The sequence below is a fragment of the Zeugodacus cucurbitae genome, chromosome 4 (assembly GCF_028554725.1).
Source record: "Zeugodacus cucurbitae isolate PBARC_wt_2022May chromosome 4, idZeuCucr1.2, whole genome shotgun sequence".
NCBI classification, from domain to species: Eukaryota; Metazoa; Arthropoda; class Insecta; order Diptera; family Tephritidae; genus Zeugodacus; species Zeugodacus cucurbitae.
Window position 1 is genome coordinate 67,491,135 of NC_071669.1, and position 17,740 is coordinate 67,508,874.

Genomic DNA, 17,740 nt, shown 5'->3' on the forward strand with positions numbered 1-17,740 from the left:
AAGGTAGTACCTAAAAGAAACGACTCTAGAAAGTTTCCTTCATATAACTTTAGTAGTTTCCGATATATGTACAAAAAACTTAGTAGGGGGCGGGGCCAAGCCCACTTCACCAAAAAAATTACATCCACATATGCCCCTTCATAGTGCTATCCTTCATACCAAATTTTACTTCCATAGCTTTAGCAGTGGCAGTGGTCCGATTACGCCCATTTTCGAACTTAACCTTCTTATGGTGCCCAGAAATACGTCTTCCAAGTTTCATCAAGATATCTCAATTTTTACTCAAGTTACAGCTTGCACGGACGGACGGACGGACAGACAGACATCTGGATTTGAACTTTTCTCGTCACCCTGATCATTTTGATATATATAACCCTATATCTAACTCGATTAGTTTTAGGACTTACAACCAACCGTTATGTGGACAAAACTATAATACTCTAGTAGCAACTTTGTTGCGAGAGTATAAAAATAGAAAAAATATACTTATTCTCAGATTATTTCGATGTTTAAGTGAAGGTAAAAAATTTTAACTTTTCGGAATTTCGAAATATCGTGATTGAATCAATGTTATACGGATTCTTTTTACAATTCTAACTAAAGAAATACAAAGCAACTAACAACTAACTCGATTTTTCTATGAAATTTTACTTGTATTGTGAGTACTCCGAGTTAAGGAAGTTTGTATGAAATTTGATTTCTAAACGCTATTGCCATTTCAAAAATTCGAATTTTGGAGATCTTCGAGTTATAAAAGTTCGAGTTATAGAAGTTCCACTGTAGTTGTTAAAAGCAACTAGAAAATTCGAATGATGTATTTATATATATTTAGATATTAAAATTAATATGTACATATGTATTATAATAAAATAACAATTTATAGGAACATTTCAGTAAATGTTTCGGGACCCCGAAATTTCGGGATTGTAATAAAATAAGTAAAATTGTCATTTATATATTGTTTAAGTTCAATAAGATTTATAATAAAACCTTGCTTAGAGATAATTTAGAAATTTGTGGGAAGATATAACAATTTTTCTTATCAGCAAGTGGGGAAATCTGTCCATACCTTATGTTAGGCCCTACAAACTGGATTAAAATAATTTCTTTTGATGAATATTGTCGATTTACTTTTTTCTCTATATAATTATTTGATTGATTTTCTATGGTTCAGTTCACTTAAATTCAAGGCAGTCAAACCTTGTTATTGAATTGATAAAAGGTTTATCATAAATATCCAAAAATATGTAGTGATCTGGCATATATATTACATTTCTATATGAAATACGAATTTAATTTAAGAAATAAGAAATACAAAAATACATTAGGTCCAATCTAGTAAAAGGAACAATTTGAAACACAATAGGGAAAGTTCTGATTTATGGCGTATTAATTATAACGCAAATACACATATTTCATAGCAACATTTTTTTTTTTTTGTTTAATAAACCCCAAGAGCTTCCCTTCCCCAATTAAATATTTGTACGTTTTTCTGTTTAAAGCAATTCTTCTATAAATACAAGAGTACAAAAATAAATCAGACAATGCAAGAATAGTTATAGTTGGATGGTTCATATACGATTTTGTATTAGTATGCGTATTACACTCGTATGTATGCTTGTAAGCACATATAGTATGTATTTAATGCGGGTGGCTGCATACGAAACAAAAACCAGCAAAAAGCAGAAAAAACATGGCATCTTCACAATTTCTGCAATTATTTTCACTGCGAAAGAAAAATAATGAGTTACGCATGAGAGATTCTTTTCAAGCAAGCCAAGCATAGCGCAACAACGCACACAGATACTTTTCATACACACACGCATACAAAAGAACACGCTTGTTAGCAAGCTTTAAATGTGGCATGAGATAACTTTGGTTTAACGACAACCAGGCCAACAACAACAACAACAGCAGCAGTTATAATAATAATAATAATGATCATAAAAGTACACAAAAAGGATTCGCTGGCAGAACACAATGCGTACTGCACCCACACACGACCAAAGATACATACATAAGTATATCCATCCATAAGAAACACAAAGGTTAAAAGCATATATGACATTATATGTATAGATACTCGTATACTTTGTGGACGAACTTTTGTTATTTTCCAGCATATAAACTTCTTCGGGGCATCTTTAGGTACCGTGCGCCATCAAAGGGCCATAATACAGCCCAACAACAAACCGAGCAACAAACGAAATATGAAGCAATGAAGAAAAGGTCGAAATGAAAATGCCACCATCGTTAAGCTCTCTTTATGTATGGTATATTGCGAATGAACCCTTTTCTCCAGCCATTGGCCTGGCCGCAACGCACCACCCTTGCAATTTGCAAAAATTATCATAAGAAACGAAACGGTAAGGAAATATTTACTAGCACCCAAGTAAAAGCATAATAAAGACACGACCAGTGAAAGCCCGTAAAGTCATCAGGGCGTGCACGCCACCACTTAGCTTATGCAAAAGTATATGATATAGAGAGCTTGAGCGCTCAACTTTCCACTGATAATTTTGGTCACTTTTTTTTTATTATGGCGATTTTTATTATTTATTACCAAGCTGATAACTTTTCGCTTCCACTTTGGGCTGACAGCACATTTTGGGTAGTAAAAAGTGTAGTAAAAAGTGTAGCATTCTCCGAGGTAACTCCGCACACCTCGTCTTCGGAAAGGGCAAACGGCGACCGCAAGCTATGTAGCCAGTAGCCAGTAGCCGCTGTCGTGAAGCTGTTTTGCTCGTTTGAGCGCCCAAAAGCTTTCAGTTTCTACACTCATCTTTCTTTTTATCATACCCATACCCGTTATAGGCGAAACGGCAAACGCTTTGCGTTATCCACTCACAATGGTATGCGTTGAAGAATTTACGAGCAATTTATTCAAATCAAAGCTCATCCATCTTTGCTTGACTGCTTGCGAGAATTTTCCTTTTATTCTTTTGTCACATAAATCGCTTTAATTATGATTTAATAGTCGTTGGTGGAGATTTTTTGTGAGATGGGCTATTTCTATAGGCGACTCATATGTGTTTTATATAAGTCCGAACTTAAAGTGTAATCTGTTTTAAATTTAATTTAAGAACATTGTTTAAAGACAAAATTCTTAATTCTTAAATTCGTCTTCAAAATAAAACTTTTCAGGTTTTTTGGCTTTTAAGATTCGGCCTAAGAGAATTTTTGCTGAATAAAGCGGTGACTAGAAACATGCCTGAAATGCCGAGTAAGGAGTAGCAGACCCGGTTTTTTTAAATTGATCAATGGCCATTCCTCAGGAATCATCGTCTATCTCGAAACCAGCATTAATACCACTCCCATTATAGAGATGCTGGAAGTGAGATCGGTAGGTAATTGGGAAGCTGATACTCTCTCTAAGAACAAAAATTAAATTCTATAAGACTCTTATCATCCACGGCCTATTATACGCCAAAAAAAAAAAAAAATATATGCACGATGACGAACCGAGATGAGACATTCGAGAGAGTCTTTGAAGCAAGGTCTTTGAAGCCGTGTGAGTGATAAGTAACGAAGATGATGGACATCTCATGTATGAGCTCTACGGCGGCATGGATATAGTTAAGTACATAAAAATCCAACAAACACACTGGTTAGTCCCTGCCATTGGGATGGAAGATGACAATCCAGCGAAAAGCTGCTTCAATTCGAGATCTTTGGATGCACAACGGAAGCAAGATCGCTCTCGCACTCATTGGAAGGACCAAGTGCATTGGGACATGCCGGCTCTTGACATGTGATAAAGGCTAAAGGGAACTGGAGGAGTTTTGTGTTCTCAGCTCTGATTGAAATATCGAAGTAGTGCTACATAAGGCTAAGTAACGTTTACGGAAAGACGCTTTTTGACCGCGATTATATGTACAAGCAAATATCGTATATTTCTTTTACTCCTGTAAGGAGCATAGGGACGATTGAATATGTGCAAATTATCACTTCGTTATTTACTTTACTACCACCAACCAAACCTAACCATGATAAATCCGTTGAGCTTGATTAGGATACTGTTACTTAGCAGACATTTAGAACTAATTTTGCCATGCCAAGGAAGGAAGATAGATAGCAAGGAATATATCGTGTTGTCAGGCAGTTCTGAATTGGCGAAACAAATATTTAACTTTGACTCAACAGTAAAAATTGAGGTGTTACGAGTGCAACAGATGACAAAGAAAAAAAGTAAAAAAAATAAACCGTTATTTACAATTTACTGCCCAAATATATGAATATTTTAAATAATAAAATAAAGTGGACAAACCAATTGAAGGTGATAAACCGCGGACTGTCACGCCCGAGATTCACACTCTGAACAAACATGGGTAGTGTTGACCCGGAGTGATGTCTTTGTATGAAGCGGATGAAACCTATAAGTCAAGCCGTGAGGTACGCGAGGACACATGGCCAAGTGATGGCTTGACCGCTTTATTGCTGCAAGTGAGTGGCACGGAGGTAAAAAGCGCCGAAGCACTTCATGTGCTGGAGAACATGCCTACAAGTATCCCTTCTCATACTTTGCAATATTTTTTTTCAGAATTTGTATTGCTTTTTTATATATCTCGTACGAGTTAAGTGATTTTGTTGCAAGTTAACTTTTCACTTGTTTGTTGTTGCAGTCTCAAACAGCGCCATAAATAGAACCATCACACACGGCTCGGTGCGCGGTGGCAAGTGGTTGTACGGCCCGTGTCTGTAGGCTTTTTAAATGTGAAATGTCCGTGTTATTCGCGGTTTGCATGTTTGGCGCAAATTCATCACAAAAACAGTGGCAAAAAAATGATGGCAGCGAGTATAATGATGTTTTTACAATTTTGGCAGCCAGTGTAACGACGACCTTCGAGTGGCCTCTTTATTGGAGAAAAACAAAAATTGAAGCAAAGACTATTTTTAGAAAATAGCAAAAATAGCTAGTGGAAATTGAATTAGCAAATTATGATCCTACAAATTCACGTAACTACAAACATCCTTTCGGTAACAAAAAAAACATCCTTAGAGCGACTTGCATACATTAAAGTTGTAGTTAAGTGAAATTTTTCACTCGCGCTTATTTTATTTTTGCTACCGAGGAAATGCACATCCTGTGTTTAGTAAGTAAAATATTAACATATCCTTACTACTATTTTATTTTATTTATTTTTTAATTTTTGTTGAAAAAATTTGATGTCTTCTTTGGCCCAACTTACCTCTAGACTTGCTGTCCACCACGCCGACCGTGTCGAGCGCGCCGGGTGTCAGTGGTGGCGGCGCACTGCTCGCGCTGATGACGCCATGCTGTGAGACGGGTGAACAACCGGTCACCGGTTGTAGGCTATCCAAACGATAGCGTTGCCCCGTTGTGGCCGATGAGACGGTGGTGATGCAATTACCGTTCAGCACCAGACTCGGCGTGCTCGCCACTGAATTGCCGCTTATGCCGCCGCTATTGTGCACAATGCCGATGCAATTGCCGCCATTTGACGGCTGCACATTGGGCAGCGTGTCGCCGAGTGTGTCGCTCAGTCGTTGCGTTGAGTAAATGTCACTAAAAAATTTTGAAAAAATATTATTAATAAAATATTTTACTGTTACTTTTCATTTGCACTCACCTAAATGCGCTGGACGCTCCAAAGAAACTGCTGCGATCTTGCAATGCCGCTTTCGCCTTCTCAACGCTTTGTTTCAGCTGCTCGAACGTGGACTGATGGAAGCGGTATGTGGACCAATCGGGTGAACATTGACCGAGCGTCAAGCAGTCTTCGGTCTTCACCTGCGCCAGTGTCGGTGGTGATACGCGCTTCAAATCGAGCGCGGTTTGATATGAACAGGAATTCTCATACATGACGGTGGCGTATGTATGCTCGTGGGGTAATGGCCGCTCGTACTGACAATGCTGCTGCAAGCTGTCGGCGTATTCAAGCTGTTGTTGCTGCGGCTGGTGCTGAATTGGTGGCGGTACACCTGCAGTCCACTTGAGTCTAGTTAGAAGAGAGGAAATTGTATTAGTATTTGTCAGTAATAAACGGTTTCAACTATAAATTCGAAATTATAAATTTTGAAAATAAAATTGCTTACAAAACACTGTACAACAATTGGCTGGGTATTGGAACAAACTAATTTTTTCCGGGAGATTGAGTCAAAGGTAAAAAAGTGTATTATTCGAATTGCGAATTTAGGACTTTTCGAAAAAAGGACTTTGAAAAAAAAAACAAGTAAGGAAGGGCTAAGTTCGGGTGTAATCGAACATTTTATACTCTCGCAATTTATTTATTTAACTTTATTTATATTATATAATACATAATTTGACCACATACTCGTCATATATATTGTATTAAGTCCATTGAAAGTTGGAAACCCTAATATTAGGTTAGAAGTATCGAGGACCTCATGTTCGATATATGGGGCCTTGAAAACCTATGGTCCGATTTCGGCGATTTTTAGATACGTAGTATTTGTGAAAAGTTCTGCTTTCTTCTTCACTAGTGTTTACTTTATATATTGTAAAGTTAACGATTCAGATCGTCTTCAAAGTTCTGGTATATAGGAAGTAGGCGTGGTTATGAAGCGATTTGGCCTATTTTCACAACATATTAATGGGATCTAAGGAAACTGTTACAAACCAAGTTTCATTGAAATCGGTAGAGTAGTTCCTGAGATATGGTTTTTGACCCATAAGTGGGCGACGCCACGCCCATTTTCCATTTTATAAAAAAATCTGAGTGCAGCTTCCATTTGCCATTTCTTATGTGAAATTTAGTGTTTCTGACGTTTTTGGTTAGTGAGATAACCCACTTTTAGTAATTTTCAACCTAACCTTTGTATGGGAGGTGGGCGTGGTTATTATCCGATTTCAACTATTTTCATAGTGTATGGTGGGTTACGTAGGAGAACCGACTGCAGAAAGTTTGGTTTATATAGCTTAATTGGTTTGCGAGATATATACAAATAACCGATTTGGGGGCGGGGACCCGCCCACTTCCCCTAAAAAATTACATACAAATATGCCCCTTCATAGTGTGATCCGTCATACCAAATTTTATTTCCATATCTCGTAGCATCTTTGTTGGGAGAGTATAAATATTATAAATTATGGGACATATCTACTAAAAATCCAATACAATCTAAATGTTCCTCTTGATTCAATGGTGTAGAAAACTCTTCGGTCAAGCTTATATGACAGATCCTATGAAAAATCAAAGTTTAATTTTCGAACAAAATATAAAATTTGTATACCGAAAAATATTGGACCCCTTATAACTTCTATCAAATAAGTTTTATATACGACTGAATTAAGAAGAAGTTTGGTCCAATACCCAGTAAAAAATCGTTTCTGCCGTATAATGTAATAATATATACTTCGAAGCAAAGACGGATACGGATAAATGAAAACAAGTCGTGGTTAAAAAAAAATATTTCTTTCAATAATGAACGAAGATATTTTACACCACTAGAATTTCGGGATTCACCTACACCGCACAGATGACTTTCAGGCTTTTCTCTGCATGTTTTCATGGAAGAAATAGAGGTCGCTGTGTATTGGACGTTTAACAACGAGTATAACAGTAAATTATTTTTGAAGGAATACTGATATATGGCTTATGTATACTGAAAACTTAAGACGAAGAAGTGGACTTTACGAAACATCCGAAGAAATCGGAGATTACTAGTTTGATATGAAGATCTAAATATTTTTTTTATTTTTTTATAAATTAAATTTATTATTTAAAAAAAAAATTGCCGTATGTCTTTTTTTAAATTTCAAAACACAATTACAAAATTCTCATAACATTAATCTCACCTCATTACACATTCAAAGGTCATATGAACACATAAATCGTGTGCAAATAGTATAACAAAAATATTCATTTATTATTATTTATTACTAGCGGAACTAAAAATACTATTTTGCCAGTACTTTAAGCACACCAAAAAAAAAAATATTAAAGTATTTCTCAAGAATAAATTTTCCTACATAATTGTCTGAATTTCAAATTATGACTGCAATTATTGCGAAATTTAAATTGCAACTTTAATTGCCAGCCAGCTTACAATGTATTGCAATTCCGCGAGAATAAATACAATGCATAAATCACATTTTCTGTATTTAAATGCGTCTGTATTTGATAAATGGCAGCCATATATGTATAGCGAATGCGCATACTCCTACATTTGATATATACAAATACATAACTGTAGCGCTATTATTCATAACTGCGTGTACCGTTACAGATATAATTAAGCGTAATTTTCGTGCTATACTCCCCCATAGTGCATTAAGGTATACCTACCTATATGTATGCCAAGGTATATTCGCAAATAATTATGTAGCAGCTATTAAATCTAGCAGAGATAAATAGGCTGCCTGTTATGGAGGGATACATAGTTATACATAATGGTATAAGTCTATATTAAGAGATAGATGTACTTGTAAAAGCACCTGTAAGGAAAAAATTTAAATGAAAGAATCTTTATACACTCGACTACTTTTAAAGCTCTGTTGTTTTCGACTCGGATGTTTTTTTAAATTTTTGTTTTGGAGTTTTCTTTGATTTCCTATATAAGTATGTCTGCTTTAAGAGCGAGCACACAGCCCAAATATCTTAGTTTACATTTTTTTTCGGAAAAGGTCTTCTTAAAGAAATTATAGATTTAAATAGAACCACTTTCCTGTCAGATATAGACCTGTGAGTATAATATTGTTTTCTGATCAACGACGATCTTTTGAAAGATCAGCAAGTCATCGTATATCACTATTGTACATAAATCATACTTTTGGACTTTTGGTCAATGAGGCAATATCTTTCTCATAGTAGGTCTTTTTGACAGCTATTACTTGATTTATATTCAGTTTAAATAATGAACAGACTAACTCCAATTCATTCAATACACAATGAACAGACTTACTCCGGAACAACGTCAATGATCGAAAATTGGGTCCGTCAACTGGAAATTTATTCCAATACCAGCCGGGACGGTCCGGTCGAAATAATTTTATAAAACATAATTTCTTTTTCTTTAATATAAAATCATCACAGAGTGACATATTCAAGTTGATGCCCAGTGATATTTCCGACCGGCCCTGTCTGAACTCGCATATACCATATCTTTGGAAATACCTGCTCGTTGTAACCATTCACGGCTCATATTTTCGTTAACTGTCAGCTGTCGTTGGCGCACTAAAATAATTATTTGTTTCTTCGCTCGCTACCACAATGTATTGTTGTTGTACATTTTGCATTGTTATTGTTGTTGTTGCTGCATAAATTATGCGTATAATTTATGGGCATTCCGAATTTACGGCATAACTATAATGCGTAGGTGAATGCTTTATCCTGTTTGTGAGGTGGGTCCACTTTACGATAGAAGCCAGCACCCAGCAACGGTATTCCATTTGAATTTACACAATGCATCGATAGTTAGTTATTTACAATGGGCATTGTAGCTTTGAAATATTTACATATCCATGTACACAGTTACTTGTGTGTCCGCTCATATTTCGTTCGCAACTATTTGAGCGTAAATTTCTATTTCAACTGGTCAATGTAAGCGAAACGCCCACCCACCTAGGCAAATAGCGAACACTGGTTTTCTGAATGGCTTTGCCGAACGCACATAACCTCACATATACTCGTAGTATTACTCAAGTTCGAGACAAAGCAGATGCAATGCGTTCAATGGGTATCTTGTATCCGCTGTATGCTTTTCATGTAGGGCTTAACGTTTCGACTTCCCTATGCAGATGGGTTTCACAAACAAATTATATGTATAGTACTTGTGTTCAGAAATTTGTTGGTCTGTCGACGTATTTGTTTGTTGTTTCAATGTTTTGTTGTTGTTCATATTCAAATTTGCTTGTGCTCGAGATATCATCGGATGTTGGTAGTTGTTTGATTTATGTCTCCAAAAATCGTATACTACAACTGGATGGATCTGGGTGAATTATTCGCAAAATTTATAGCGCTAATTATACTAGTAAGTGCTAGTAAGAAGGTATATCGTAGGTATAACAAATACTTATTGAAAATTAAAAGGAATTTTTTTTATTTTTTTTTTTTGAGTTTTCTTTAAAGTTCTATGCTAATATTTCTACTTTCAGAGCTACAGCAGTCAGTCTTAGTTAATACAGTATTATGAGCATCTTACCGAAGACCAATAAAATGATAGCTTAGTAAATGAAAGATTTAATAAGAATATTTTCTCTGTGAAAAATACAACAGGGAGTGTGATATTGTTTATGGAAGGACGAGCATATTTTGAAATATCACCAATTCATCGCATATCAATACTGCGTAAAAAAACATATTTTTAGAGAATATAGACGATCTAGTACTCAGAATTAACCAATTTTTGGTACCGAATCCAACTTGCCACAGTTATAGTCCTAGGTTAGCTTAGGTTCTATGGCTGTACCCCACAATAGGAAATACTTAGATTATAAAAGGCAATCCTTTGTGACGCCAAAAATTTGCACCCATATTTCGATTTAATAATCAGCTACGCGCATAGAACCTGCTTCAAATCTGCAGACGTTTTTTACTTCTACGAGTATATGCGCTAATTCGCGAGGAAGTTCAAAAAAGTAAGATCCAAAAAATGTTTGTCTAGATCTCGCAAAGGCGGTGCATTCCAGCAGGAAAGTTGAGATGCATCCAAATCGTGCTCCTCCATTTAGCTACTGCAGCTAGCGTTTGGTAGAATTTTTAGTCTGGCCATATGCATCCTGATGGAACTATGGTTAGTTAGAACCCCGATGACTATTGGAAGATTAAGTATACTGAAGTCAAAGTGTTCACTAGACGTTATGCTTAGGACAATAGGATCTTAAGACAGCGAAGGTGCTAGTGACTGTTCATCGCTTGCTCAGTTCAATGGGCGGACACAAAACGAGAGTGCTGATTCTGTTCCCAATCTTCTACATGTGATACTGACGTAACTAGGTTAACTGACGTAGCTAGGATAACCTCATTAGCCTCGCAATTTCCTGCGATTCCGCTAGACACCTAAATCCATAGTTTTACTTTTCAAAACTTTTAATAACCGTTTCTTGGGCCAAAACGGAAACCAGTAAGAATTCTTAACTCTTGAACTGAGCAGTTTGAGAACTCGGGACGGATTACCCCTGTTTTTTAAGTAGTTATATAACTAAAAACAACCGTTATGTGCACAAAATATGGATATCCTTGTGTACCAAAAACCTTGCTATTGTCATTGGATCTTATCATTATAGCGATACCCAGCGTTTGCACTCGTATAATTTATAACTTTTTTTTTTATTATTCCATCGTAATGCTATTAAAGAGCCTAATTCCACGCATTTTCTTCAATGTGGAGCAACCTTACATACATTGCATTCAGAAACATGATACTTTTTATAGGTTACTCAAACTCAAAAGCGACCAACGCAACATTTATTCATTGAAAGATAACACAATTTTCAATATTTTTCAATAGACCTATCGATAACAACTTTGTAACGTCATACCATCAATGAAGAGAATAAACATTATATTTACAAACAGCGAGCGAAACAACAAACTTTCTATGCAAAATGAAGTATTTGACATTATAATAAACGGCCTACACACGCCTCTGCCATCCCACATACCCCATCCCTTCCTCATACATATCTATATGAGAGTATATGCAATGAAAAGTTAAAGCACGAGCATGTATCATCAGCCAACAGCCAATACCAACAAACAGTGAAAGCGCTATACTCGTAGGAGGGATGGAGTGTATTTGATACCGCGGCAGCAAAATGGTCATACGGCAGCTAATGTGTTCGGCTGCTATCGCCGTTCGCACCGGATGTTGCTGGCGGATGGCTTAGCGCGTGTTGCGTAACGAGATGTCGCTGGCTGCTTGGGTGGCGGCTAAGACGGTGGTTGACGGTGTGATTGTTGCGGCTCGATAAACGCAAAAAATATGTTTCTACATCATTATCACTTTTTTTTGTTTGGTGCAACTCCTTGGCGTTCGAAAAGCCAACCTACAATTCGTACTTTCGCACATGGAAGGTGTATGCACTGCCACCCTCTGCAACACAGCATCTATTTAATCAGTGCACTTTATTTTTAATTAACAACGACGCTTCGGTGGCAGCGCCTTAATGGTTTGTAATCTCAGTTTTATGACACTTAAAAGGCAGTCGTGTGCCAAAGCAGCCATCAAGTGGGTGGTAGCATAAACAAATTATGGGATTATTTGTATTCATATCAGATTACTGTGAATTATATGGTTAATTTTTAAGAGCTGCTTTATGACTATATAATACTGGTGAAATATTTTATTTAGTGTGGGAGTTGCGTTTTATGTGATTCTTATTAATATAGAAAGCCCCTTTTCAAATAGTCTCCAAAGAAAAAATAGTGAATCAATCAGACCAAAAGACCTCTATTTTATATTTCACCAGAAAAAGAAATTAATTCTTGTCTTGTTAATCTACGGAACGAACTCACTAACACTGTGAAATTACAATCTTAGTCAACTGATAAACGAGACCAGTCAGTCCAATAAGTACATAGTCAACAAAAACGAATATTTTATAAAAGTGGCGCTTTATGTCTCAGCATAGTTTCTTTTAGTCTGCAAAGTAAGTAAGGCGATAACCTCCTCATTCGACTCATATTTCTGTGAGGCGATTTACTATATAAAAATTGGAAACAAAAGGATGTCACACGGAGACAAATCATTCAAATACGGTGAATGATGCAGATAAGACCAATTTGAGCACTGTGGTGGGGCTGTGGGGTGGTGGAGCTGTGGGTTAATCATTCTTTTTTTCTTCTCGAAATGATGCTGTTTTTTTTTTAATTTGATGTCGAATCGGGCCTGATATCCGTCATACCTTTTTGCCTTCTCTAGGTACTCAATGTAGATCACAACTTGTGAAGCACAGAAGACGTTAGTCATCACCTATCCGACCGATAGGAGAGTCTTTGCCTTCTTGGGAGCGGGTTCACCGGGGAAACCCACTGTTTATTCTGCTTGTTGGTTTCTGGCATGAAGTAGTGGCGATCACTGCTCTCAGAATCACTTTCGGATTTGCTTTGAACGTTAACAGCGTCTAACACTGTTGTAAAGTGGTCTCAAAGTGGCGCTTGTTGCCACTTTGCTTTTTCATACCAAGTAGAGTATCATCATCCCTTTTTTGAGAGTCCGCATTTTTAAACTCAAATTGAATCGGCCCGTTAATCCGGCTTTTTGCATTTTCTAGGTAGACGATTTAGAACACCCCTGTTGAAGCACAGAAGACGTCATCATCCGGCCGATAGGGCAACCTTTGCAGCCTTCGGAGCAGGTTCACCTTCTTCCACTATTTCTTCTGTCACTACTTTCAGAATCTCCTTTGGATTTGCTTTGAACAGCGTCTACTGCTGTAAAGTGTTCTCAAAATTACGCTTGTTGTTCGGAATGAGCAAATGTAGCACCTAACACGCGGACAGCTTTCCCATATCCAATATTTTAAGCAGATCGTGCGGTTTGTTAAGATACTACTGCCTCAGCTATACGTAAAGCGTACCTTCAATCAGTGGTCTGCCAATACGAGATCTTGGACTGTTGAAACGATTAACGTCTTTTAGAGTCCATATACTCAACAAAAACTTTACACAATTCTTATTTCTATTTATTCCGAAATTAATATTTTTAGCGAATTTTGAGACAAATTGCATAAAATAATCATAAAAGTTCTTGCGGCCGTTATCCATCAGAAGATGAATGCAGAAAGCGGATTAATAATTCAGAATATTATGTAAACTTTTATAGATTGTTCTGGGCGGTGATAGCACCTTGCGATTGTAAAAAAGGAGCTAAAAAAGGAGCAAAAAAATAGAAAATTGTATTGCCGCATTATGTGCTATCTAGACGATGGTTACTGCAACTTTTTTACAGAAAAGCTTATTCAAAATTTTAAAGAAAAAAGTGTGGACGTTAAATATGTTTCAGTTCGATAACTTTTACACACTTATTCAGCACAAAAGGAATTATTGATATAATTATTATAAGTATGTATTGGGAAAAGTACACTAAGGTCTACAACTTTGCTTCCGCCGTTTTTCAATAGATGTCTCTAGGGTCAAGCACTGGTCGATTAAATCGATTAAATCGTTTTATATCGATCTTGGACATTTGTGTCAACATTAACCCAACAAAATATTTGTAGAGATCTGTTTGCATCCCAAACTTATTCTCAATTGAAAATGTCACTTTTTAAGCCGAATTCTCGACATTTGCGGGAGATTTTGCTTTTCTTTTTTAATTCCAAGAAAAGTGCGGCTGAGGCTCATCGACATTTGTAACCGTTTTTATACAAAAAAAACTGAAATTTACAAAAAAATGGCGGAAGCAAAGTTGTAGACCTAATAGTAGTAAGCTTTAACTTGATCATCAAAGATATTCCAAAAATAAGAAAAAAATTATAAAATTCCTATATTTATTAGCTGTATTTACATATTACTTCATAAAATGGTTATTATACTTTACCTAATATTGATGTGATTTACTTAAACGAGTTAACAAAGAAACACGCTGCCACTGCGATTTCGATTTTTTTTACAATGTTATAATATTATGCATTTAATAGATTTTGAATTTTAATTTTTAGCATATTCGACACAACATATTTTTTTATTATTTTAACTATTTAAATATTGTTAAAAATTGTTGCATATTTTGTACTTAAATTATTTGGTTATTTTCCAGCGGAATTTTTACAAAAATTTTCTTGAATTTTTTTTTAAGTTTTCACTTTTCTCTATTATGTTCATTTGTTATCTAATTGTATTGTTGACAATTTAACCTTTTTTTGCATTAACACATTCTTAATACTGTATTTAAATGTAATTGCATCTGTTTAGCGCAGTTCAACGTAGCGTATACGTAACATACAAATTTGCTTGCCGTCGCCATTTTTGATTTAACACAGGTTGTAAAGCGGATGTGAGAATTTGTCAGCAATGCAAGAGAACAACTGTAAAGTTTTTTACACGATATTTTAAAGTTTTTACTCTTTCTGTTTACTATATTTGTTTATATTTATCACAAAGGACTCTCAATATATATGTATTTATTGTTGGCGCAACAGTTTCACCGAAGTTTTCCATAAAAATGCTGATATAGCATATTAATATTGTTTTTATAGTTTCACTTTCGAAATCAATTATTTCCGTAAACACAATATTTTGGTGGACTCACACACACACACATGTACATATGGCCATAAAATTCGACAGCGTCGTCTGAAGGAAACCGAAAATTGTTCATGAATAGACCGTAAAGTTAATTGCAAATCTGATCATGAAACGAACTCGAATCGAAGCCAAGCGACGGTGTTTTAAAGTGTCGTTTGCAATAAATATTTATTTTTCCATAATTTAAACACTCGTTTTTTTCTACAATTCTTTATATATTTTCAAACGCGCCAACCACGACAATTGCCAAAATACAGTCTAGCCGCCAAATTTGATTTAAAAGCGTCCACCTACTGGCCGCATTGACACACAAGCGCGTCTCAATAACTTCTTCGCACTTTTCGCTTATTTTGATTTTGTATCACTTTCAACACACTATGTACTATAGCCGAAACGCCATTTTTCCAGGACTTTAGCACCCTATAACTGTGTATGTGAGTGCGTGCGTGAAAATCTATTGGCATTCACTTGCTGTTTGTGTGCGTTTGATAGTTGTCATGCCGTTAGTTTGTTTGGCCGGTGTGTGTGTGTGTTTGTGTATGAATTTTGCTATGATTTGTTTTGGTACAACTCGCCTAACGGTAACTGACTAACTGGCACACTGTCCGTACGTGCAACGCTATGCGACTGCCATGCACTATTAGTTATTTATTTGCTCTAACTCGTCCTGATGAGCAGCGCTGAGCGGCGCGCAACACACACAGACACTCGCGTAGAAGGATAAATGTACTTAGTGATTTTTATATGTGGTTTGTAATTTCTTTGAATATTATATTGTCGGCGAGTGTGTGTACGAGTATATGAAGCGCCGTTAGGATTTGTGGTCGCTGCATCTGCGGTTGCAGCTGTGGCGGCGACGGTGGTAGCGATGACTCGGGTAGCTGCTGCTGCTGCTGCAACTCTTAGTGTTTTTGATGATTGTTGTTGTTGTTGCAGCAGCATAGGGCGGTGAGTTTTAACCGCAAAATAACGTTAATTTACATTATTATGCGCCGCAGCGGCGGTTGCGCAGCATTTTTTTGACGCGGCGGCCGCAATTTGTACACTTTTACTTTTGTTTTTGTTGTTGTAGTTGACTTTTAAATATATTTAATGCTTGTGTTCACGCTCAAAGCGCTTATCTAAAGTTATTGTTAAGTGTTTGTTGTTGCAACTTCTAGTATACATCGTGCAACACAAAGCAAAGCGACGACAAGCTTCTATATATACATATACATATAAATATATGTACATACATATATACACACTTGCATCTAGTAGATCATCCATTTCGTTTTAAGATGGCGTCTTACTTGCCACAACAACACACACGCACACACATACTCGCATTGGTGCGCTGCATGCCATCGTTCTGGCATTTGCGGTTGGTTGGCATACTCCTCCCACAACTTGGTGCGCTTGTTGTTGTTTGGTATCGTCTCTGTTTTTACGCCATCATCGCTGCTTCAGCTGCTGCCATTGCGAGTGCTCTTACCACCAGCAAGATAATCGCAACCAGAAACCGCAGTTGTTGCTGCTTGTTCCTACTAGGTTTTGTTATAATTTTGTTGTTGTTGTTGTTATTTTATCCTTGTAAGGATGCGACGGATGTTAACCCTCTGCATAGATAACTTTCCCATATAAACATATGTACATACAATATACAGTTAGTATAAATGTACGAGCAGCGCATGCGCCGCGCAACGCTGATAAGCGTACAAAATGCGCTTGCCAGCCAACGAGCGGATGAGCAACCACACCAACACACACTCGGTCGCGCACGCATACACCTCCACAGCCACAATTTTGTGTTTTTATCTCTTCATTATAGGCGGAGTTTACGCACTTTACGCGCTTCATACTCCCGCGTTCGTCCTTTGGGGGTTGAAGCTGCCAGCAAGCAATGGCTTTGCAGTAATTAGTTGAAGCTCTACAGTGACTGTGGTGATTGCCATGCAGTTGTTAATGTGTAAAAAAAATATTTCGAGAAAATTTTCTATATATCACCGAGATTTGTTGATTTCTTTTAAGAATTATTGCATTTCTTTTTGTAGTCTCGCAACAAAAGTTGCTAAAGAGAGTATTATAGCTTTGGAGACGTATTTCTTGGCACCATAAGAAGGTTAAGTTCGAAGATGGGAGTAATCGGACCACTGCCACAAAATGGCGAAAACAGAAAACACATAAAGTGCTATAACTAAGCTATAAATAAAGCTATAACAAAGGATCGTACTATGAAGGGGATGTAATTTTTTTGGAGAAGTGGGCGTAGCCCCGCCCACTACTAAGTTTTTTGTACATATCTCGTAAACTACTAAAGCTATATCAAGGAAACTTGCAAGAGTCGTTTCTGTTCGGTACTACGTTATACAATCCAATAATGAAGAAAATCGGATCATAACCACGCCCGCCTCCCATACAAAGGTTATGTTGAAAACTACTAAAAATGCTTCAATTCAGTAAGGAAAATCACCAGAAACCTTAAATTTCATTATAGAGATGGTACTGAAGAGCTTCACACAAAATGGTACACAAAATTTTAAATGGGCGTGGTTCCGCCCACTTATGGGTCTAAAACCATATCTCAG

General features: G+C 36.7%; 1 protein-coding gene across 1 annotated transcript; it reads right to left on the reverse strand.

Moving 5' to 3' along the window:
* Window positions 1-3,657: 3,657 nt before the first annotated feature.
* Window positions 3,658-12,894, reverse strand: LOC128921763 (DNA-binding protein D-ETS-3-like). Its single transcript, XM_054229930.1, has 4 exons — window positions 12,830-12,894; window positions 5,592-5,960; window positions 5,190-5,527; window positions 3,658-3,761 (listed from the first exon to the last, which is right to left on the reverse strand). The coding sequence occupies exons 1-4, from the start codon at window positions 12,892-12,894 to the stop codon at window positions 3,658-3,660; spliced, it is 876 nt and encodes a 291-aa protein (XP_054085905.1).
* Between the last annotated feature and the right edge of the window lie 4,846 nt (window positions 12,895-17,740).